The sequence below is a fragment of the Lithobates pipiens genome, unplaced genomic scaffold (assembly GCF_037356315.1).
Source record: "Lithobates pipiens isolate NorthernLeopardFrog02 unplaced genomic scaffold, aLitPip1_a1.2 Scaffold_51, whole genome shotgun sequence".
Classification (NCBI taxonomy): domain Eukaryota; kingdom Metazoa; phylum Chordata; class Amphibia; order Anura; family Ranidae; genus Lithobates; species Lithobates pipiens.
The window spans coordinates 2,328,802-2,352,270 of NW_027507874.1; the positions used below are offsets into that span (position 1 = coordinate 2,328,802).

General features: G+C 44.0%; 1 protein-coding gene across 1 annotated transcript in view; it reads left to right on the top strand.

The window, feature by feature from the left end:
• LOC143957199 (uncharacterized) overlaps positions 1-23,469 on the top strand; it is a 220,478-nt gene that overhangs the window by 141,432 nt on the left and 55,577 nt on the right. The window contains exons 13-19 of the mRNA XM_077467346.1: positions 5,412-5,468; positions 5,593-5,750; positions 8,193-8,292; positions 9,748-9,843; positions 12,688-12,776; positions 17,775-17,871; positions 22,129-23,377. Coding sequence (XP_077323472.1) covers positions 5,412-5,468; positions 5,593-5,750; positions 8,193-8,292; positions 9,748-9,843; positions 12,688-12,776; positions 17,775-17,871; positions 22,129-23,377 — 1,846 coding nt within the window. The remainder of the gene's footprint in view (positions 1-5,411; positions 5,469-5,592; positions 5,751-8,192; positions 8,293-9,747; positions 9,844-12,687; positions 12,777-17,774; positions 17,872-22,128; positions 23,378-23,469) is intronic.

The following is a 23,469-nucleotide window of genomic DNA, read 5'->3' on the forward strand; positions in this document are numbered from 1 at the left end:
AGTGGTATTAGTCGTATAACAATGAAAGAGATGGATCACAGTCTCCCCTTCACTTCAGAGAAGGGAGACTGAGCAGCTGTTATCAAAATATCCCTACTATATGGTAAAGGAACTAGGTAGGGAGTCATTGTCTGTATGGGGACAGGGCAGCTGGATGACAAGGGGTTAAAGCCGACCTTGCACTATGGGAAATATATAAATATAATGCGTATAGCTTTTCTTCTAATCAGTGGCATTGCTATTCTTATATAGGAAAGTGAATAAAAGAGCTGCTATTGTTTCCCCTCTATCAGAACAACAACTTCCGGTTTATGCCTACAACTTCCGGTGTTTGCGTTCCATCACCACAAATACTTCCTGGTTACCTAAATGTTTACTTTGTGTAACAAAACGATTAGAATATCACCTATAAGGGGTCACCTGCCTCCAATCCAACGATATAACTGACTTGTGAATAAATATTCAAACTATTAAAAGAGTTGTCCGCAGTGCTGGAGAAGTTAGTCGGTGGCCATTTTGTCGTAGCCTATAGAAAGAGGAGGGGAGGAGCTGCTGTTCAGGTGGAGCTGTGAGTATGGAGAGTGTATGCCCAGTGAGGAAGGAGGAGGTAATAATGTCTTCTTATTATGACACAAGGGGTTTCCAGCATACTGGGTGGACAGGGTAGGGGACCCCTCTAAGGTAGGTCAGGGGTCATTTGCTGGACAGCAGCACAAAGCCAGGGGCTGCATCATGGCAGTTCTCATTCTGTGCGCTGTATTGCTTTAAATCTTAAAGGGGAACTCTACTATGGTGTGATTGGTTTATCAGGGTGAACAATGCACTTCATACTTCTATGCCCCCGGTGTGGAGATCTCAGTCTGTGAAGTTTGCCGTCCTCCAGTCCAAGGCTTCCGTCCTCTTTGGTCGGTAATTATTTTTTCCTGCCCAATAGACATCTATGGGGATTACCTAGCAGCCATAAAGGCCATTAAAGGATGGATTTTTGGCACCTTATGGTTGCTTTTATCTCGTTACACCCCCAAGTGTAATCAATCGTTGTACTGCAGAAAAGGTTTACTTTCAGATTATTACACCACGGCTCTGTTCTACTACATTGCATGGGGAATGTACCCATCTTTAGGCACCATTTATAAACATAGGCAGTGCCAAGTGAGCCATTCTCTGTGGTTACAATGCCAACGGGAGGCCACTTTCACAGGACCCAGAAGATTGCGACCGTCGCTGTAGTAGTGGCGACTCTTACGGTGATTGTCAGCCTCCACATCAATAGCTCAGGTATGCCATATCCATAATTACAATGGTCCAAGCTGGAACAATGTAGCTATGGAAATAAAATATATACTCAATACCTTTAGCTCATTTACACCAGAGGCAGTCAGGTGCATTTGCACTGAAAGTGCACTTGGAAGTGCAGTTGCTCTAAATCTAAGGGGTAGATCTGAAATGAGGGGAAGCTCTGCTGATTTTATCATCCAAACATGTGGAAGATAAAATACTGTTTTTTTTATTTTCCTTGCATGTCCCCCTCGGATCTACTGTGACTTTTCTTCCAAGTGCACTTTCAGTGCAAAGTGGATTTGCCTTTCGTAAATAACCCCCATGTTTTTTTTTTTTTTTTTTTAAATAAATACTCCTAAAAAAAATGCACTGCAAATGCATGTAAACACACTGAAAACACATTCAAACCCGCGTGCAGAAACGCAGATGTGAAGAAAGGATGATTTAAAGTAGAACTATAGGCAAAACTTTTTTTTCCCCTTTTGGATAGAGTAAGATGGGGTATAACCCCTATCAGTTCATCGGTTTTTGCCATCTGTGTCCCATTGAGGCGATTTCCCTTCACTTCCTGTGCCATAGCCAAAACAGGAAGTGAGAGGAAATCCCTGCAGGTTAGGGAATCCCTTCAGGACCCCCCAGGTCACATGAACTAGTGCAGTACTTCTCAACTCCAGTCATGGCGTCCCAACAGGTGATGTTTTCAGGCCTTCCATTATTTTGCACAGGGGATTTGATCAGTTTTACTGCCTTAGTAATTACCACAGCCGTTTCACCTGAGGAAAATCCTGCAGACATGACCTGTTGGGGCACCTGGACTGGAGTTGAGAAACACTAATCCAGTGTCCCCATTGGAGGATTTCTCCTCTACTACTTTTCTGGGAACAACCCAAAATGTTGGATTTTCTTTCATTTTCACTTTCTTTTCGGCAAGTGCCCCCATGGAAAGCAGCTGTGTGCTCACTCCTGAGCCTCCCTGTCTCGGCCCCGCTCGCTCTGCAAAGCTCCCACTTCTATCAATCTGCCCAGGGAGGAGGCTGACAACGGTGAGAGCCGGTGCTCTCGTGCATATTGCTGGATCAGATCGGGTTCAGGTAAGTATTTTGGGGGCTGCGGAGGATTCTGCAGCACAGACATTTTTTTTTTTTTTTTTTACCTTAATGCATTAAGGTGAAAAACCTTAAGGCTTAAGAACCACTTTAACCACTTGCCTACCAGCCGCCATCATTAAACTGCGACAGGTAGGCGCGATCCTGCAAGCTGTCGTAGCAGTACGTCGGCTCCTTTAAGCAGGATAGCACTGCGAAGGTGCGCGATGACCGCCGGCCACGCACGATTGCGGGCACGAGAGGCAGAACAGGGACGTGTGAGTGTAAACACACAAATCCCTGTTCTGTGAGGAGAGACAGATCGCGAGTTTCTAATAGCTAGGAACAACGATCTGTATCTCCTATAGGAAGTCCCCGCCCCCTACAGTTAGAACACACACTAGGGAACACAGTTAACCCCTTGATTGCTCCTAGTGTTAATCCCTTCCCTGCCATTGACATTTATACAGTAATCAGTGCATTTTTATAGCGCTGATCGCTGTATAAATGTCAATCGTCCCAAAAATGTGTCAGTCATAATGTCGCAGTCCCGTTAAAAATCTCAGATCGCCGCCATCACTAGTAAAAATAAATAATAATAAAAATGCAATAAATATATCCCCTATTTTGTAGACGCTATAACTTTTGCGCAAACCGATCAATATATACGCTTATTACGATTTTTATTACCAAAAATACGTAGAAGAATTGTTGCTCTTTATTTGTTTAACCGATTGCTGCCCACCATATAGCAAAATGACGGTGGCAAAGTGGTTTTAATATCCTGACCGGACATCGTATGACGTGATCAGGATATTAAGCCGCTGCGCGCCCCCAGGCGATCGTTGTTGCGGTGTGTCAGTCTGATCGATTATCAGCACAGCCCCCCCGAGGATGCCCACACTGGACCACTAGGGACGCTACCAGACCACCAGGGATGCCCAGCACCAGGTATGCCCCCCTAGACCACCAGGGATGCCAGTCAGTGCCCATAATGGATGCCAATCAGTGCCCATAATGGATGCCAATCAGTTCCCTCAATGGGCATCACTGATTGCCTTCCATTATTGTTTGGCACTGATTGGCATCCATCCATACAATACTTTACACTACAATGCTGCCCATCCGTCCTGCCTATCAGTGCCCATCCATGCCGCCTATCAGTGCCCATCCATGCTGCCCATCCGTGCTGCCTATCCATGCCCATCCGTGCTGCCTATCCATGCCCACCCGTGCCGCCTATCCATGCCGCCCATCCATGCCAATCCGTGCCACCTATCAGTGCCTATTTGTGTCGCATATCAGTGCCGCCCATCAGTGCCACTTCATTGGTGCCACCTTATCAGTGCCCATCAGTGCCGCCTTATCAGTGCCCGTCAGTGAAGGAGAAAACGTACTTATTTACAAAGTTTTGTAACTGAAACAAAAAAAGATTCTAAATTCTCGGTCTTTTTTTATTTGTTTAGCAGAAAATAAAAATCCCAGAAGCAATCAAATAACACCAAAAAAAAGCTCTATTTGTGGGAACAAAATGGGTACAGTGTTTGGGTACAGTGTAGCCCGACCGCGCAATTGTCATTCAAAGTGCGACAGCGCTGAAAGCTCAAAATTCGTCTGGGCAGGAAGGTGTATAAGTGTCCGGTATTGAAGTGGTTAAAGCGCAAAAAATAAAAACCGCACAGGTGATCGAATACCACCAAAAGAAAGCTCTATTTGTGGGGGAAAAAAAGTTTTTTTTGTTTGGGTACAGCATCGCTCAACCGCAAAATTGTCAGTTAAAACAAAGCAGTGCCATATCGCAAAAAATGGCGATATAAGGAGATGCAATGGGTGGTTTACGGTCCGTACAAGCTGATGTGGCTCTTCCATCCTTTCAAAGCTTCAATAAGCACAAACACAAAGGAGCATATACAGTGCCATGGAAAAAATCCCACCTCTGTCTCTTTTATATGTGTTTAGCAGGTGTCAACGGGTTAAAGGAAACTTATAACACATAGGCTGACTTTACCAAGCTCTTGTTTTGAAAGTGATCATTGCCTGTCATGCTGTTCCAGAGCCTTTAAAACGTTCTGAATCAGTGACCCCGAACAAGTATGAAGATCAGAAGCGCTGACTTCACAAGCTGGCTGATTGTTTCAGGTCAGTATCCAAGGAGCTCAGCAATCGCAGCTCCGGAAGTTTGCCTGTCTACCTCAATGCGTTCACATCGGGTTGTTATGAACACTCATTACAACGTTGCATGAAATGATTGCTTCCATTATCTTTGGAAACACATTGAAAACATCTGTTTGTTAAACTTCTATTGCTATTGTACCCTATTTTCTCGGCTCATCGTACTGTTTTACGTCACTGCGTTCTTGACGTTTGAAACTTTAGAGAACTTTTGTGTGACCATGTGTATGCAAGACAGCTTGAGCGGAACCCCGTCAGAATTCCATCGGAAAAACAATAATGCTACATACACACGATCAGAATTCTCGTTGGAAAAAGCTCTGATGGTTTTCCCGTCGGATTAGAGCTTTTTCTGTCCAAAATTCTGATCGTGTGTACGTGGCATTAGCCCTTGTTCACACTATTAGTTGCACAGGGATGCACAATTCACAGTGTGATGTGATGATTTAGTGTGGTGTGATTTCAGTCCATTCATATTGAATGGGCTGAAATCGCACCAAAGTAGTGTATGCACTACTCTTGGAAATGCACTGCAACCAGATTGCATGGAATCTTGTGCCATGGTATCAGGTGCAACTGTGTTGGCAACCTGTGTTTGGGATGTTGTTAACTTTAAATCAACACCCGCTGAAGATTGCAACTGCAGTGCATTGTAGCAGGGTCGCGGGTTTCCCACACTGAGTTCTAGTGTAAATCTAGCTTTACACAATTCATTTATTGCTAACAATGTTCAAAATCGTATCATCACTCAATAAATCTGGGTGTTAGGGCCATTTCCCACGTAGCCATTGTGAACTAATCTTTTACTTTTTTTATTCTAAATACTTGTTACTATTTGACCCTTACAGATCAACTGAATTTATAAGTGACCAGCCGTAAATTTTTACCAGGAAGTCATTATGTCGAGCCAGCCGCCCCTCACATCACTGGGTAAGAGGATACTTTAATTTCTTGTAAAGGAGAGAAGAGTATTCAGGATCCACATAGATGCAAACATCTTCTGATATAAAGACATAGAAACAATGTATTCAGTCAGTGTGTGTGTTTCCTACAGATGGATCCAGTGACAGAAATCCCCCAGAGAGATGTCCCCATCCTCTGTATTCCCGGGATTCTATACAGAAGGGTCACAAGATCTTAAAGGGTTATCTAGTAAGCAAGAAGAAAGAGTATGGTGGACACAGTCTAATCTGTCATAATTGGCAACTTAAGGTGACGCTAAACAATAATCTTAGTCTTCATACACTTCTACCTAATGGCCTTGTAATCTATTTTTCATAAAAATGTTTTTACTGTGTTTTTCTGCCTCCTTGTAATGTCCTCCATGAGCTCCTGAAACTCTTATTTTCAACCTCACTTCTGTTTGTGAACCTAACCTAACTAGGGTCTCTGCTCTGGCATCTATGTCCCCCATTCGGTGTATATCACTGGGGGTACAGGTCAGGCTAGGAGTCTGCCCTGACTCCATGGAATCCGCAGAACAAGGGAAAAATCTCAGCCACCACACACCAAACAAACTCAGAGTGTAATAAGTGATGCATATAAAGAAGAAGGGAGGGCACACTAACCTTGTGCATTACCAAAATTAACATTTATTAAAAACTGTAACAGCAGTAGTCATACTCACAAACAAACATGATAAAAAGGCTTGTCAGTACACCAGCACACCAGCAAATGGAACTGTGTCTCTAGACACCTGCAACCTGGACCAGATGTTGAGGAGGACCAGACCTGAACCAGATGTTGAGGACCAGGTGGCATCGCAAATGGCTTATGTGTTTCGAGGGAGAACCCTCTTCCTCAGAGCCAAAGCGGTGACACGGTTCCATTTGCTGGTGTACTGACAAGCCTTTTTTATCACGTTTGTTTGAGTATTGCCGCGTACACACGACAGGACTTTTCGACTGACTTTCCGTGGAGTTCCGACTGACTTTCCGGACGAACACACTTGGCCACACACAAGCACACCAAAGTCCAACGGATTCAAATGACGTACGACTGGACTAGAATAAGGAAGTTCATAGCCAGTAGCCAATAGCTGCTCTAGCTTCGGTTTTCATCCGTCGGACTAGCATACAGACGACCAGATTTTTCGACCAGACTCGAGTCCGTCTGAAAGATTTGAAACATGTTTTAAATCCAAAGTCCGTCTGATTTTTAGACAGCAAAGGTCCAATGAAGCCCACACACGATTGAATTGTCCAGCGGAGTCCAGTCGTGTGTACACGGCATAAGACTAATGCTGTTAGAGTTTTTAATAAATATTATCTTTGGTAATGCAGAAGGTCGGTGCGCCCTCCTTTCTTCTTTATATGTTTCAGTTTTAAAGATACCCATTGTTCAAGCAAAAAACCCTCCAGTACTGCAAGCGTGGACAAATGCCATAAACTCTATAATCTGGTGCGAACGGGCAATGTACATCAGACAAAATAATCTTAAAAAATTTAAGTTGCTTTGGAATCCATGGCTGAGAGACATTGGTTACCCCTTAGACGAGATAGCGTAGGATAGGACCTAGGCCGCATCTTACTTGGCCCAGGCCTGGTGTGGTCTGGGAGGTTACCGGAAGCTCCTTATTCCCGTTCCTGAGGTGCTTCGCCGTTCCGTTACTGGTTAACCAAATAGGCTTGACTGGATTTAGCAGCGTGTGTTCGAAGAACAGGGTTATGGGGGGGAGCAGGGGATAGTTTTACAGTTCTGTCAGGGACAACTAGAGTGGTAGTCATGGTTGCGATTTTGACGCTAAGAAATGTTTTTTCAAAGGATAACTTTGTACTCTCTGTTGATATGTATATTTCTTTTATAATTGGAAAACCATGCTTTATGTATGTATAAACTAAACTTCTTTTTTTTCAATAAAAATCAATTAAAGTAAAAAAAAAAAAAAAGATACCCATTGTTCTGAGGGCGGCAGCAGGACCACTGACATTCCACATTATAGCCAAAGGGTTGGCTACACCTATAGACTAAGCCCCAAGCACAGGAGATTGTTTTTGTGGTCTAATAAATAACAGCCTCAGCCTAACTCCACCCAGGCCACCCCCCCCAACATGTTTCGCCTCACCCATGGGGCTTAGCCATGGAGCTCTTGTGTGTGCTGTTTGCACACTACACATCCCATATTCCATAGTGCCTAGTTCATCTTCGGGAGCAAGTAAGAGAGTGACTAAGTCCCTACATACAGTGGGACCATGGAGAACGAACATAGACATCTTCTAACAGGAAGTCAGATAACCGCAGCAGAAAAAAAAGAATTTAGAGGAGGCTGAGAGCAATAAAAAGTATTTTTTGAGTTAACCTCTTCCAGCCAACCTGTCACATATATGCCGCCTCTTGCAGGTGGGGATTAACACCGAGTGGCCACACTTTCTTGTGTGCAGTAACGAGCAGATACCCAAAAGCTCCCAATGCATATTAGCAATCGGGAGCTTTCCGATCATGTGACTAGCAGCGGTCACATGATTGGAAAGACTGCCTCTGCCTCCCAGCATTTATATCCTGTTAAAGGGCCAGGAGGCGGTGGTGGGAAGGGGCTAAGAATACATACTTTTTTTTAAACCAGGATTTAGTGTCACTTTACCAAAAAAAATTGTATTTTTTTTGGTAATCTTATAAAACTCTTTAAAACTAATTTAAGTGATTTGTCTTATCCAGGGTGAAGGCCTAATTGTTGGTAAAGTTGAAGATGATGATTTGTTCTTTGAGGATGATGACCCATGTAAGGAGGGGGAGATCTGTCCAGAGATCGGCACAGGTGAGGAATAAACACTAAATCCAGAGAAGAGCCCCAGATTCTCCTTGTTCAGTCACTACAACAATCTCTTCTCCTCCCCCTCCTCTCTCAGTAGACAGTAATGGGGAGACAGTATGTGCCCAGTGGGGGAGTCAGGAGCCATCAGCCTCTATTAGACTCCGGCACTCCTCCTCACATTATGTCATTGGTGTCCGTTTATGAAGCAGTGATCAGTGGAGATCCAGAGGATCGCCGCTGATCACAGCCCATAAACAGTTTATAAACCAGAGATAATCGGGGGAGAAGTGTTTGAACTTGTTCTCCCGCCGATTATCTCCACACACTGAGAATCCTCATTGACTGTCACAGTAACAGCCAGTTTATGAAGCTGCGATCTCAGCGTTTCACTGGTGATCTGTGTCAGAATTCACACTTCCCGATTCACCAGCTCAGAGGTGGAGAATCGGGGAGTAAAGAGAGAATGTGGGGGGATCTGAGGAGGAAAGAGGAAGATAATTAACTTCCTTATGCCTCGTTCAGACCCCCCAACACTGTAACCATGTCCCCCTGTCATATTTATATGTATGTAGGGGGACTCTTTTATTTTACTAACATTAATCACACCGTGTGTCAGTGTATTGAGCTGTGATAATTTATCACTGCTTAATAAATTGACATCTCTGTGTATCGGTGAATTTCTAGTACTGTAATCTCGTAAAGTCTCACGAGATTCCAGTATTAGAGGCCGTTCTCCAGTGTTAGAAGCGTTTGTAGATCGCTTCACTCCTCCAAGGGTGAAACAATCTACTCCGCTTTATAAACTGGCATACAGAGGAGAAAGTTCTCCTCTGTGAATGCCAGAGAATGAAGCAGTGAATAGATTTCACTGCTTCATAAAAGGACACCATTGTGTGTTACCAGCCAAGAGACGTGACCAGTCTCCCCCCACACACACTCTCTGGGGTCTCTCATACACCTCAATACACTTACTCTCAGTGACGGCTGTTGATAATTATTTTGGGGGGGTGGCAAACAGTGCAACTGTTACCCCCCCCCCCCCCCCCCCCCCGGGGTCGGGTATGGCTAGTCAGTTAGTCGGTGCACTAACCTCAACCACGGCCGGCTTCACCCAGCTCTCCTCCACTGGCATCTCCTTCCCCTGCTCGGTGGCTTCCATCAGTGTTGCAATAGCAGATATTAATTATTCTAACACGCCTGGGTGGGCTCCGAGCGCAATGCTCTGTGTCTGGAGCCCTCCCTATTTTGAGGCCTATTGGAGCCTCTGGCTCTGAACAGGTGCTTAAAAAAAAAAAAATGCTGCAGCTGTAATTCATGCTCCCGGCATCCTGAAAGAGGCCGGAAGCCTGATAAGGGGGTGACACCGGTGATGGAAAGGGGAGGCGGCGCCCATGCACCCTTAATGGATGGGCCGCCCCTGCTTACTCATCTTTTTTTTTTTTTTTTTTTTTTTTACAGATTCCAGAGACACTCAGAAAGAGGTCAAAGCTAAGGTGGAGGACAAAAGACAAGTAAGGATCAAAGAGGAGGAAATTCCTATAAAGATCAGTATAGGTGAGTGATGCATATTCATATCCCTCTTAAAGTGGATCTCCACCCAAAAGTGGAAACTCCACTTGTTTGCACCCTCCACTGCCATATTTGGCACTTTTTGGGGGGGAGGGGGCAAATATGACAGCATCCCGACATGCCGGGAATGTGACTTTTTTTAAACTGTTTAGGGTTTAGTTCCAGTCTAAAGCAGAGTAACACCCAAAAGTGGATCTTCCGCTTATCTGATACCCCCCCGGTGCCACATTTGGCACCTTTCGGGGGGAGGGGGGTGTGGGTACCTGTTTTTGACAGGTACCCTGTCCCCACTTTTCGTCGGACCTCGCCACGGCGAGGTACATCAAAAGTTGGACCCCCCTCCTCCTTCCCCTGCTGCTGGGCCAGTAAGGGAGAGATTCACTGTCAGGTTCCCTTACCAGCAATGGTGGCGGTAGCAGCCGATGAAACATGGGCTGGGGTAGCGACATTGCTGGATTCTGGGACATGTAAGTGTCCTAATGTTAAAAGTCAGCAGCTAGTGTAGCTGTTGACTTTTACTTTTTGGAGGGGGGCGGAACTCCGCTTTAACCTCTTCCAACCCACAATCTGTTGCTAAATGTTTCCCTGCGCCACAACCTGTTATTAAGGTGGGTTAAAATCAGGGCTTTTTTTCTCAGATAGGTGCAGGATCTCCCCCCTTCTGAGTCACCCTTCCTCTCTGCCCCCTACCCACCTCTGAGCATTGTCTCTTGGCTCCACCCCCTACCCGTCTCCCAGTACCGACCCATTTAGAGAATACAGTACCAAGTCTCATTTTGTGCTACTAAGTAATTTGTATGGAATCTGTTAGACCCCACCCCAGCAATAATAGACTCCCCCCAGTAACAACAGATCCCACCCACAAATTCCCCCCTCAAATGACTCCTTTTTGGAAAGTAGACATTCCAAAGTATTTAGTAAGAGGTATGGTGAGTTTTTTGAAGTTGTAATTTTTTTTCCCACAATCCTTTGCAAAATCAAGATTTATTTATTCTTTTTTTTCCTATACATTTTTGGAAAATGTGGAAAGAAAATGAAAACGCATTTTTTTTTTTACACAAAGTTGTCCATTTATACAATATCTCTAACACATAGCATGTACATACCAAAAATTACATCCCAAAATAGATTCTCCTACTCCTCCTGAGTATGGCAATACCACACGTGTGAGACTTTTCCACAACCAGGCCACACACAGAGGCCCAACATGCAGGTAGCACCGTCAGGTGTTCTAGGGGCATACATTTCAAATCTTATTTGACTACCTATTACACTTTTGTGAGGCACTGTAGGGACATGGATGTGGCATGGAGGAGCATGAATGGGGATGGATGAGCCATGGATTGGAATGGCTGAGCATAGTTGAGCCATAAATGTGGATGGCGGAGTATGGATGGGATGACTGAGCATGAATGTATGGCTGGGTATGGTATAGAATGGCTGGGTACGGCTGAGTACAGCTGGGTATGACTGGGACTGGGATGGATGAGCATTGCTAAGTATGGATGGCTGGAAGAGTATGACAGAGGGATGGCTGAGCATGGATGGATAGCTGGATGAGTATGACCGAGGGATAGCTGGCTGGATGAATATGACAGAGGGATGGCTGAACATGGATGGATGGCTGGATGAGGCTGCATTGGGCACAGATCAGCACTGTGGGCAATACAGATCCAGCCCACAGTGCTGCTGCACCCGATCTCTCCCCTTTCCGCTCACACTGTACCGATCGGTACAGAGAGGAGAGAGAGGAACCAGACATGACGCCGGTTTGTTTACAAGTGATCGCTCAGTCATTTGACAGAGCAATCATGTGGTAAACGGCCGGTGTCAGCGGCCATTTACCGTGATCAGTGATGTGCCGGGTCTGGGGTCACAGATACTCCCGCGTGCGTGCCCCCAGGGGGGTGCGTGGGAGCGAAATTCTGGGAGGAAGTCAGATACAATTATAATATTAAAAAAATTGCACTTAGATTATACATTAGATTGAATATAAGGCTGGAGTTCGGGAAGGTATAAACTGCAATAATAAATCAAAAGACATGCTTGCTGAAGATGTGTCATACTTTCCCTTTTAACTACTTTTTGCTGCCTCCCCAAGGGCCCTTTAGGTTGGCTTTAATGCCCAGAAGTGGCTTGGCTCTCTATCAATTGACTGCTGTGATTGACTCTTGCAGCTGTCACACAATCATGAGCTCGTCCCGCTGGCTCCTGATCAGAAGCTGTCGGTGAGATCTCAGTCAGTGTGCTGGGAGCACACAGGGAGGGCACTCTCAGGCTGCTGTGGATGGGAACTTGTTAAAGCGCAGCTCCACTTTAAGCACTCCCCTCTTCCACCCCCCCCCCCCCCCCCCGAATATGTCATTTTTTGGGGGAAACAGGTACCTAGTTTTGACAGGTACCTACTTCCACTTCCACCCGAGTCGCCTCCCCCTCCCTCCTTGCAATATTCTGGGGCACGTCACAAGTCCCAGAAGATTGCACAACCAATGGGGAGGCGCTGGGTGACTCGCACATGTGCGGTGTGCACCCGGGGTCTGAAGCCGCAAGCTGTCACAGCCAAGTGCCCACACTTGCAATGCCAGCGCTGTGGAGAGGCGAGGGAGAGAAGTAAGGGCTCGGGCAGCTGCATCTCTGACTGTGGGACAGGTGAGTGTGTGCTTATTAAAAGTCAGCGACTACAGTTTTTGTAGCTGCTGACTAATAAACACAAAAATTTGTGAAATTCCGCTCTATTAGCAGTGCAACTATACATATTTTCTAAAGGTTCAGAACACTGTATTAACTTTATTTTACACTTTATGTGACCCCCAAGTGTGGCTTTTACAGTTGGAGCTAACAAAGGAAATACTCCAGAAAGATGTTCCAGTCCCCCTACTTCACTGGAAAGAGATCTTGAACTCCCGCTGGATTACCAGGTAAATGGATTTGGGGGTCTTCTCAGATATAGAAGTGGCGGCGTCAGAGAGTGAAACAGCTCCTTATTTGGTGTCAATGTCAACCACAATTCCTGAACAATCAATGGCTTTCATATCCTTAACATGCAGTAAACGTACCTTAACAAAAGCCATCCCTGCCCTCTGTAGTTGTGTACACTGTAGTAGAGCAGATGGATTCCAGTAAGTAAATGATACATAAATCATTTGCCCTTACTCAAGATGGCCATGGCCAGAAATACTAGTGGGGTGTTTTTGACACAGAGAAGTAATGTACTGCAATTTTTAAAAAAAGCAGTCAGGCATAATAGGTTTGGTCAAAGACATGTTTGAGACTAGCATAATGCCCACTAATGTAAGCTGCAAATTGATACAGTTGTCTGAACTAAACACCTCTAATATCTTGCACTGTATGCCCCTATGCCTGTTTTTTGGAATCCCCATGGAGGTTAACGGTTCTTAAGCCTCATTCACACTTGCGATTAGGGCTGTTGCACAATTTCTGGCAGCAAAAATCAGAGGCTTTCTGTGGCTAGAATATCAGTTGTTTGTGAAGAGCTGCTGATAGCGACAGCTTGCACATCCAGACATTATCTTCAGTTAGGGATAGATGTTTGTCCCCAGATGCCGTCTGTCTGTCATCTGCCATTTTTCCCTAACTGATCATCTTTCCCTAACTGTGGGTAATCAGTGGCTGTCCTATTACATCCAAACAGCCACGGACAGCTGCGATTACCGCCAGCCTGTCATTTCCTTGTGTAGGCTGAGCCCCTGCAGCTATTCACAAACACCTGTCATTCTGGTTGAGAAAAGCCTCTGACTGTTGCTGCCAAAATTGACACTATAGCACTAATCATAAAATTAGACTTGGGAAACTTAAAGAGGAAGTAAACCCTGATGAGTTTACTTCCTCTTTCATTCCCTGCAAAGGCAAAGCATAATGGACTACTATGCATCGCATAGTAGTCCATTATGTGTCACTTACCTGACACAGGAGCCAGCGAAGTCGCCGCTGTCCCCTGTAGTCCGCCGCATCCATCTTCTTGGTGGGGTCTCGCAGCTCCGCAGCTGTCATTCGGCGAAGCCGCGATTATGTCACTCCCGCGCATGCGCACGGGAGCCGACACGCGCGGCAGCTCCGTCGTTGAGAATGCCCCGCCCAGTGCGCCTGCGCGCCGCTGTCTACGGCGCATGCGCCGTAGACAGCGGTGCCTGTTTTCGGGCAAATATCTCCTAAACCATATAGGTTTAGGAGATATTTCTTGGACCTACAGGTAAGCCTTAATCTAGGCTTACCTGTAGCTCAAAGTGGTTTGTAAGGGTTTACAACCACTTTAACATGAATAAATTACTGGGACCGGATGGCTTGCACCCAAGGGTACTTTGGGAACTCAGTCAAGTAATTGCCAGACCATTGTTCCTAGCTTTTATTGATGGTCTACTGACTGGAATGGTACCAGCTGATTGGAGAAAATCCAATGTAGCGGCAATATTTAAAAAGGGCCCAAAATACATCCCTGGGAATTAGACCATTTAGCCTAACATCAATAGTATGCAAGCTCATGGAGGGGATGATAAGGGACTATATACAAGATTTTAGTAATGAGAACGGTATCATTAGCAGTAATCGGCATGGATTCGTGAAGAATCGTTCTTGCCAAACCAATCTATTAACCTTCTATGAGGAGGTGAGCTGCCATCTAGATAAAGGAAGGCCCGTAGACGTGGTGTATCTGGATTTTGCAAAAGCATTTGACAATTCCCCAAAAAAGTTTACTGTATAAAATAAGGTCCGTTGGCATAGGGTGAGGACATAGACTGAAAACTGGCTATAAGGGGCGAGTTCAGAGGGTGGTGATAAATGTGGAGTACTCGGAATGGTCAGGGGTGGGTAGTGGGGTCCCCCAGAGTTTTGTGCTGGGATCAATCCTGTTTAATTTGTTCATAAACAACCCGGAGGATGGGGTAAACAGTTCAATCTCTGTATTTGCAGACAATACTAAGCTAAGCAGGGAAATAACTTCTCCGCAGGATGTGGAAACCTTGAAAAAAGATCTGAACAAATTAATGGGGTGAGCAACTACATGGCAAATGAGGTTTATTGTAGAAAAATAATGCATTTGGGTGGCAAAAATATGAATGCAATCTTTACACTGGGTGGAGAACCTCTGGGTGAATCTAGGATGGAAAGGACCCGGGTGTCCTAGTAGATGATAGCAGCAGCTTGGCATTGCATGTCATTACTGAGCCTAACAAAGCAAACAGAATATTGGCATGCATTAAAAAGGGGATCAACTCCAGAGATAAAATGATAATTCTCCCGCTCTACAAGACTCTGGTCCGGCCGCACCTGGAGTATGCTGTCCAGTTCTGGGCACAGGTCCTCAGGAAGGATGCACTGGAAATAGAGCGATTACAAAGAAGGGCAACTAAGCTAATAAAGGGTCTGGAGGATCTTATCTATGAGGAAAGGTTGCGAGCACTGAACTTATTCTCTCTGGAGAAGAGACGCTTGAGGGGATATGATTTCAATGTACAAATAGTGTAATGGTGACCCCACAATAGGGATAACACTTTTCCGCTCAAGGGAAATAAAATAAAAACACGTGGCCATTCGCTAAAATTAGAAGAAAAGAGGTTTAACGCTAAACGGCATAGAGGGTTGTTTACAGTAAGAGCGGCAAGGATGTGGAATTCCCTTCCACAGGCGGTGGTCTCAGCGGGGGGGGGGGGGGGGGGGGGGCGGTGCGCGGCATCGATGGTTTCAAAAAATGATTAGATAAGCACCTGAACGACCGGAACTTACAGGGATATACAATGTAATACTGACATATAATCACACACATAGGTTGGACTTGATGGACTTGTATCTTTTTTTTCAAACTCATCTACTATGTAACTATGTATTAAAGCGGATCTTCACTGTATCTGAGTACCAGAAACACAATTTAATTCATTTTTAATATTCGAAGCAAACTTCTCCATCCGTCCATGTCTCTATGCTTTATTTTGTTGGAAAATCGCTTTGAAAAACACCCCACTAGTATTTCTGGCCATCTTGAATAAGGGCAAATGATTTATGTATCATTTACTTACTGAAATCCATCTGACCTTAGCTCAAGCATGCATGCAGGAGAGTGTGCTTAGCTGAGAAAACCCCTTCCCCCTGAAGACTTCTGAAATGTATGACATCTGCCTAGGCAATAAACCAGGAAGTAACTGAATAATTAAAAAAAAAAAAAAAAAAAAGTTTAGAAAAAGGAAATATGAGATACTATACTATCCAATTTACTAATGCTAGTAGCATAAGGATAATCAGTAGCATAAAAATAATCATTGTTGATTGAGAGAGTGAAATTCCACTTCGTTTTTCTTTACTTGTAAGTACAGAAAATGTACTTAAATCGGAAGTAAACTGCAAAAAAAAATAAAAAATCCTGCAAGATAATGTGGTAGCATGTACAGTTGTGCTCAAAAGTTTGCATACCCTGGCAGAAATTGTGACATTTTGGCATTAATATTGAAAATATGACTGATCATGCCAAAAAAAAAAATATTTTATTTAAGGAGAGCCATCACATGAAGCCATTTATTATCACATAGTTTTTTGGATCCTTTTTAAATCATAATGATAAGAGAAATCACCCAAATGGCCCTGATAAAAATTTTACATACCCTGGAATGTTTGGCCTTGGTACAGACACAGAAGGTGGCACACACAGGTTAACCACTTCAGCCCCAGAAGGATTTACCTCCTTCCCGACCAGAGCATCTTTTGCGATTCGGCGCTTTAGCTGACGATTGTGCGGTCGTACGACGTTGTACCCAAACAAAATTGACGTCCTTTTTTTCCCCACAAATAGAGCCTTATTTTTGTGGTATTTGATCACCCCTGCAGTTTTTTCTTTCTTGGTCTACCTGACCCTGGCTTGGTATCAAAAGAGCCCCTAATTGTCCAATTTTTAATAAATGATTAAACAGTACTGACTGACATTCGAGGCTTTGGATATCTTTGTATATCCTTTTCCATCTTTGTAAAGATTCATTACCTTGTTACGCAGGTCTTTTGACTGTTCTTTTCCACCTCCTCGTGGCTCAGTGTCTAGCCTGCTTAGTGCATCCATGTGAGAGCTAACAAACTCGTTGACTATTTTTACACAGACATTAATTGTGATTTAAAAAGCCACAAATGTGGGAAATTAACCTTTTATTTGCTATTTTAACATGTGTGTGTGTGTGCCACATTCTGTGTCTGTACCAAGGCCAAACATTCCAGGGTATGTAAACTTTTTATCAGGGCTATTTGGGTGATTTCTGTTATCACTATGGTTTGAAAAGGATCCTAAAAACTATGTGATAATAAATGGCTGCATGTGATGGCATGATCAGTCATATTTTCAATATTAATACCGAAATGTCACAATTTCTGCCAGGGTATGCAAACTTTTGAGCATGACTGTATCATATACTTCTATATTATGAAATGCTTACCTTAGAAAGAAGCCCTCCAGTGGTGTGCAGTCACTGCAGACAGGGCTTCCATCTTCACCCAGTCGTCCTTCCGGATTCTCATACTTTGGCCGTCTGACTGGCCGAGCCACCATGACATCATAGCCACGGCACAGAGCTCTGAAGGGATGGCACGGGTATTCTGTCCCTTTGGAGCGTATTCACCGATGACGTCAGCAGCTGCATGCAGTGTGAATATCTCCTAAAGTTTAGGAGATATTCACTATATCTACAGATAAGCCTTATTATATGCTTACCTGAAGGTACAAGTAAAAAAAAAAGAAAAAACTTTACTTTAACTTAGGGAAAAAACAAATGCAGCCACCACATCTAAGGACTGGTGAGGAGCAATGTATTACATTTTAGTTCTTGGATTTAGATATGCTAGATAAGTGTGATGTAACTGATTTTGTTGCATGATCTCATGCATTTTAACCATAGTCTTGCTGTCTATTGTTTTGTGGTATTCAGGATGTAAAAATGATTAAAGTTGAAGAGGATAAAGATGCGGACATGAGGAGCGATGAGCTTTGTAAGGAGAAGGAAATTCCCCCAGAGATCAGAACAGGTGAGTAAAAAATGCTTAATCCCTTCCTGCTGGTTGTACACTGGGCGGGGCTTATTCTGTTCTCTCATATACATGTATCTCTGTTTTGTATGGAGACCATATTGTTGTGCACCTCCAGAGCTGTCATCGATGGCATGTGGTCATAGAATGATGATCAGAAACTGGTAGGATGGGCTCCTCATCAAATGATCACTGTGAAAGCCATTCACAATGATAACATAATAAAGAAGTCCATAGAGGCAAAATGCACACACACTTTTATTTAGTGGCCCTAACATGGGTACAGAGAAAAAATACATGTGGTATCCCCATGCACGTCAGGAAGAGGGAAATGTATTTTGGGTTGTTTTTTGGTGGTGGGTCATGGTATTTGCAAGAAATACAGTATATAGTTAGGCTTCACGCACTCTGCAGCTCTTCTAAATGCCTTTCTCCTGGAGCCAAGAACACGCCTCAAGCAGCACATTTTCAAAAACATTTAGACACATTTAGGCGCTTCAAGCATGTTGGTGTTCATTTAATTGACCAGAATATTAAAGCGTTTTTTTTTTCTCCCTGCAAGGTAAAGTCATAATGTGCTAGTATACAGTGGTGTGAAAAAGTGTTTGCCCCCTTCCTCATTTCCTGTTCCTTTTCATGTTTGTCACACTTAAGTGTTTCGGAACATCAAACCAATTTAAACAATAGTCAAGGACAACACAAGTAAACACAAAATGCAATTTGTAAATGAAGGTGTTTATTATTAAAGGTGAAAAAAAATCCAAACCATCATGGCCCTGTGTGAAAAAGTGATTGCCCCCCTTGTTAAAACATACTATAACTGTGGTTGTCCACACCTGAGTTCAATTTCTCTAGCCACACCCAGGTCTGATTATTGCCACACCTGTTCACAATCAAGGCATCACTTAAATAGGAGCTGCTTGACACAGTAAGGTCCACCAGAAGATCCTTAAAAGCTACACATCATGCCGAGACCCAAAGAAATTCAGGAACAATTGAGAAAGAAAGTAATTGAGATCTATCAGTCTGGAAAGGGTTATAAAGCCATTTCCAAAGCTTTGGGAATCCAGCGAACCACAGTGAGAGCCATTATCCACAAATGGCGAAGACATGGAACAGTGGTGAACCTTCCCAGGAGTGGCCGGCCGCCCAAAATTACCCCAAGAGCGCAGCGACGACTCATCCAAGAGGTCACAAAAGACCCCACAACAACGTCCAAGGAACTGCAGGCCTCACTTGCCTCAGTTAAGGTCAGCGTTCATGCCTCCACCATCAGGAAAAGACTGGGCAAAAATGGCCTGCATGGCAGAGTTCCAAGGAGAAAACCACTGCTGAGCAAAAAGAACATCAAAGCTCGTCTCAATTTCTCCACAACACATCTTGATGATCCCCAAGACTTTTGGGACAACATTCTGTGGACCGATGAGACAAAAGTGGAACTCTTTGGAAGGTGTGTGTCCAAGTATATCTGGCGTAGAAGGAACACTGCATTTCATAAAAAGAACATTATACCAACAGTAAAATATGGTGGTGGTAGTGTGATGGTCTGGGGCTGTTTTGCTGCTTCAGGACCTGGAAGACTTGCCGTGATAAAAGGAACTATGAATTCTGCTGTCTACCAAGAGATCCTGAAGGAGAATGTCCGACCATCTGTTCGTGTACTCAAGCTGAAACGAACTTGGGTTCTGCAGCAGGACAATGATCCTAAACACACCAGCAAGTCCACCACCGAATGGCTGAAGAAAAACAAAATGAAGACTTTGGAGTGGCCTAGCCAAAGTCCTGACCTGAATCCTATTGAGATGTTGTGGTATGACCTTAAAAAGGCCGTTCATGCTCGAAAACCCTCTAATGTAACTGAATTAGGACAATTCTGCAAAGATGAGTGGGCCAAAATTCCTCCAGGACGCTGTAAAAGCCTCATTGCACGTTATCGCAAACGCTTGGTTGCAGTTGTTGCTGCTAAGGGTGGCCCAACCAGTTATTAGGTTTAGGGGGCAATCACTTTTTCACACAGGGCCATGATGGTTTGGATTTTTTTTCACCTTTAATAATAAACACCTTCATTTACAAATTGCATTTTGTGTTTACTTGTGTTGTCCTTGACTATTGTTTAAATTGGTTTGATGTTCCGAAACACTTAAGTGTGACAAACATGCAAAGGAACAGGAAATGAGGAAGGGGGCAAACACTTTTTCACACCACTGTACATCGCATACTAGCACATTATGTGAAGCTTACCTTAAAGTGGTTGTAAACCCTTACAAACCACTTTGACCTACAGGTAAGCCTAGATTAAGGCTTACCTGTAGGTCCAAGAAATATCTCCTAAACCTACACGGTTTAGGAGATATTTACTAAAAGACAGTGACAGCTGTCTACGACGCACTATCGCCATTAGCAGCATGCCGCTGCTAACAACAAAATGACGTTAGTGGCGGCTCCCGTGCGCATGCGCGGAAGTGACATCATCGCTGCTCCGGAGCTGTGAGTTGCCGGAGCAGCGATACCCGAAAGAAGATGGATGCCCTGCACTACAGGGGACAGCGGTGACATCGCTGGCTCCTGTGTCAGGTAAGTGACACATAATGGACTACTATGCGATGCATACTAGCCCATTATGCTTTACCTTTGCAGGGAGACAAAGAGGAAGTAAACCCATCAGAGTTTACTTCCTCTTTAAAATGAAGCTCTCCAGCTCCGCAATGTCAGCGCTGCAGCTGCTTCCATCTTCGCCCGTCTTGCTTCCGGGTTCACGGGCTTCGGCTCTGTGACTGGCCGGAGTTGCGATGACGTCACTCGCGCGCATGCGCACAGGAGTCGCTGTTCACGGCACAGGGCTCCGAAGGAACAGCACTGGTGGCCGTTTCTTCAGAGCGCATGATCAGTAATGTCACTGGCTGCATGTAAATATCTCTTAAACGGTGCACATTTAGGAGATGCAGTATTTCCACTACCTATAGGTAAACCTTATTATAGGCTTACCTATATGTAAAAGTCAGTAAAGGAAGTTTACTTGCTCTTTAACCACTTCAGCCCCGGAAGAATCTACCCTCCTGACCAGGCCATTATTTGCGATACGGCACTGTGTTGATTTAACTGACAACTGTGCGGTCGTACAATGTTTTACCCAAACAAAATTTGTGTCTTTTTTTTTTTTCCCCCCACAAATAGAGCTTTCTTTTGGTAGTGTTTGATCGCCTCTGCGATTTTTATTTTTTGTACTATAAACAAAAGAGAGACAATTTTGAAAAAAACACAATATTTTTTTACTTTTTGCTATAATAAATATACCAAATTATTTAAAAAAAAAAATACATTTCCTTATCAGTTTAGGCCAATATGTATTCTTCTACATATTTTTGGTAAAAAAATTGCAATAAGCGTATATTGATTGGTTTGCGCAAACGTTATAGCGTCTACAAAATAGGAGATAGATTTATGGCATTTTTATTATAATTTTTTTTTATACTAGTAATGGTGGTGATCAGCGATTTTTATCGGGACTGCGACATTGTGGTGGACAGATCGGACACTTTTGACACTTTTTTGGGACATTGACATTTATACCGTGATCAGAGCTAAAAATAGCCACTGATTACGGTGTAAATGTCACTGGCAGGGAAGGGGTTAACACTAGGGGGTGATCAAGGGGTTAAGTGTGTGTTCGCTAGGTGTTTTAATTCTGCGTACACACAATCGGAAATTCGGCCAGCAAAAGACTGATGAGCGCTTTTGGTCGGAAAATGTGATCGTGTATGCTCCTTCAGACTTTTTCTGGCTGAATTTCGGCCAGCAAAAGATTGGGAGCATGTTCTCAATTTTTTAGTCGGAAAAAGTTCCTATCTGAAAATCCATTCGTGTGTCTGCAATTCCAACATGCAAAAACTCACGCATACTCAGATTCAACTACGCAATGGAAGCTATTTGGCCACTGGCTATTTTAGTCTCATTGTACGCGTTGTACTTCACCGCATTGTTGATGGTCGGAATTTGGTGTGAGCGTGTGTACGCAAGACAGATTGAGCGAAATCCCGTCGGAATTCCATCGGGAAAACCATCAGAGCTTTTTGCGACCAAAACTCTGATTATGTGTACGTGGCATAACTGTAAGGGTATAGGACTTCCAAACAAAATGACGTTGCAGAATACAGAGAGCTTCCCTGTTACCAGTTTTCTTTTGGCTATTATTTTCAAGACCTTTTCTAAACATTTGTTTAACTGGTTTTGTACCCTTTCATGTTTTATTACCTCCAGATGGACGATACAAAAGTTATAGCATGGAGAAAAGGTCTGTTACCTCTCCAGACAAGACAGAAGATGATACCACCTCTGATTTGTCAGAAGGAAACACTATTACCCAAGATCTTCATTCCGTGCTGGTATGTGGTTCCACCACACACAAAGATTGCTCTTCAGATCCATCACCCACTCTCTGCTATCATACAGTTCCTGTAGGGAATGAAACTTTTCCTTGTTTTGAGTGCGGGAAATCTTTTACCCAGGAGACAGAATTTGGTAAGCACTGTAAAGCTCACACAGTGGAGAAGCCCTATTCCTGTTCCAAGTGTGGAAAATGCTTTACCCAGAAATCAGGTCTTGTCCGTCATCAAAGGACTCACACTGGGGAAAAGCCATTCTCATGTTCTGAATGCAGGAAATGTTTCTCCTGGAAATCGTCTCTCATCATACATGAGAAGGTTCACACAGGGGAGAAGCCTTATTCATGTTCAGAGTGCGGCAAATGTTTCAGCGAAAGATCCAACTTACTCAACCATGAGAGGACCCACACTTCTGAGAAGCCGTTTTACTGTTCAGAGTGTGGAGAGTGTTTCACACGTAGGGAAACCCTTATCTCGCACCGACGGTCTCACTCAGGGGAGAAGCCATATTCCTGTTCAGAATGCGGCAAATGTTTCTCCTGGAAGTATCAGTTCCTCAGGCACGAGAGAAGTCACCGTGGGGAGAAGCCATATTCCTGTTTAGAATGTGGGAAAAGATTCACTGAAAGATCGAACCTTTTCCTGCATCAGAAGATTCACGCCAGTGATCGGCCTTACTTGTGTTCTGAGTGCGGGAGAGGTTTTACTAACAAGTCAGCTCTAGTTAGGCATCAGAGGTCTCATACAGGGGAAAAGCCATATTCCTGCCCTCAATGCGGCCAGTGTTTTATCTACAGGTCTAGTCTGATTCGACATGAGAGAGTCCACACTGGCGATAACCCGTATTCATGTTCCGAATGTGGAAAAAGCTTTAAGAACAAATCAAATATGGTAAGGCATGAGAAGGCCCACACTGGGGACCGCCCATACTCGTGCTCTGAATGTGGGAGAGATTTTATCAATAAATCGGATCTGGTCGTCCATGAGAGGATCCACACAGGTGATAAACCATATCCGTGTTCCGAATGTGAAAGACGGTTTTCACATAAGTCTTCGTTGGTGGCTCATCTCGTTTCCCACAGGAGGCAAGAAAACCTGTGTAGGGACACGGCTGAGGAAGCGTAGTAGGGACTTTTATTCCAAATCAGACTTCTTTTTTTTATTTTTTTTATAACATTTTTATTGAAATAGCACAAAATGATAGCAAAGCATACAG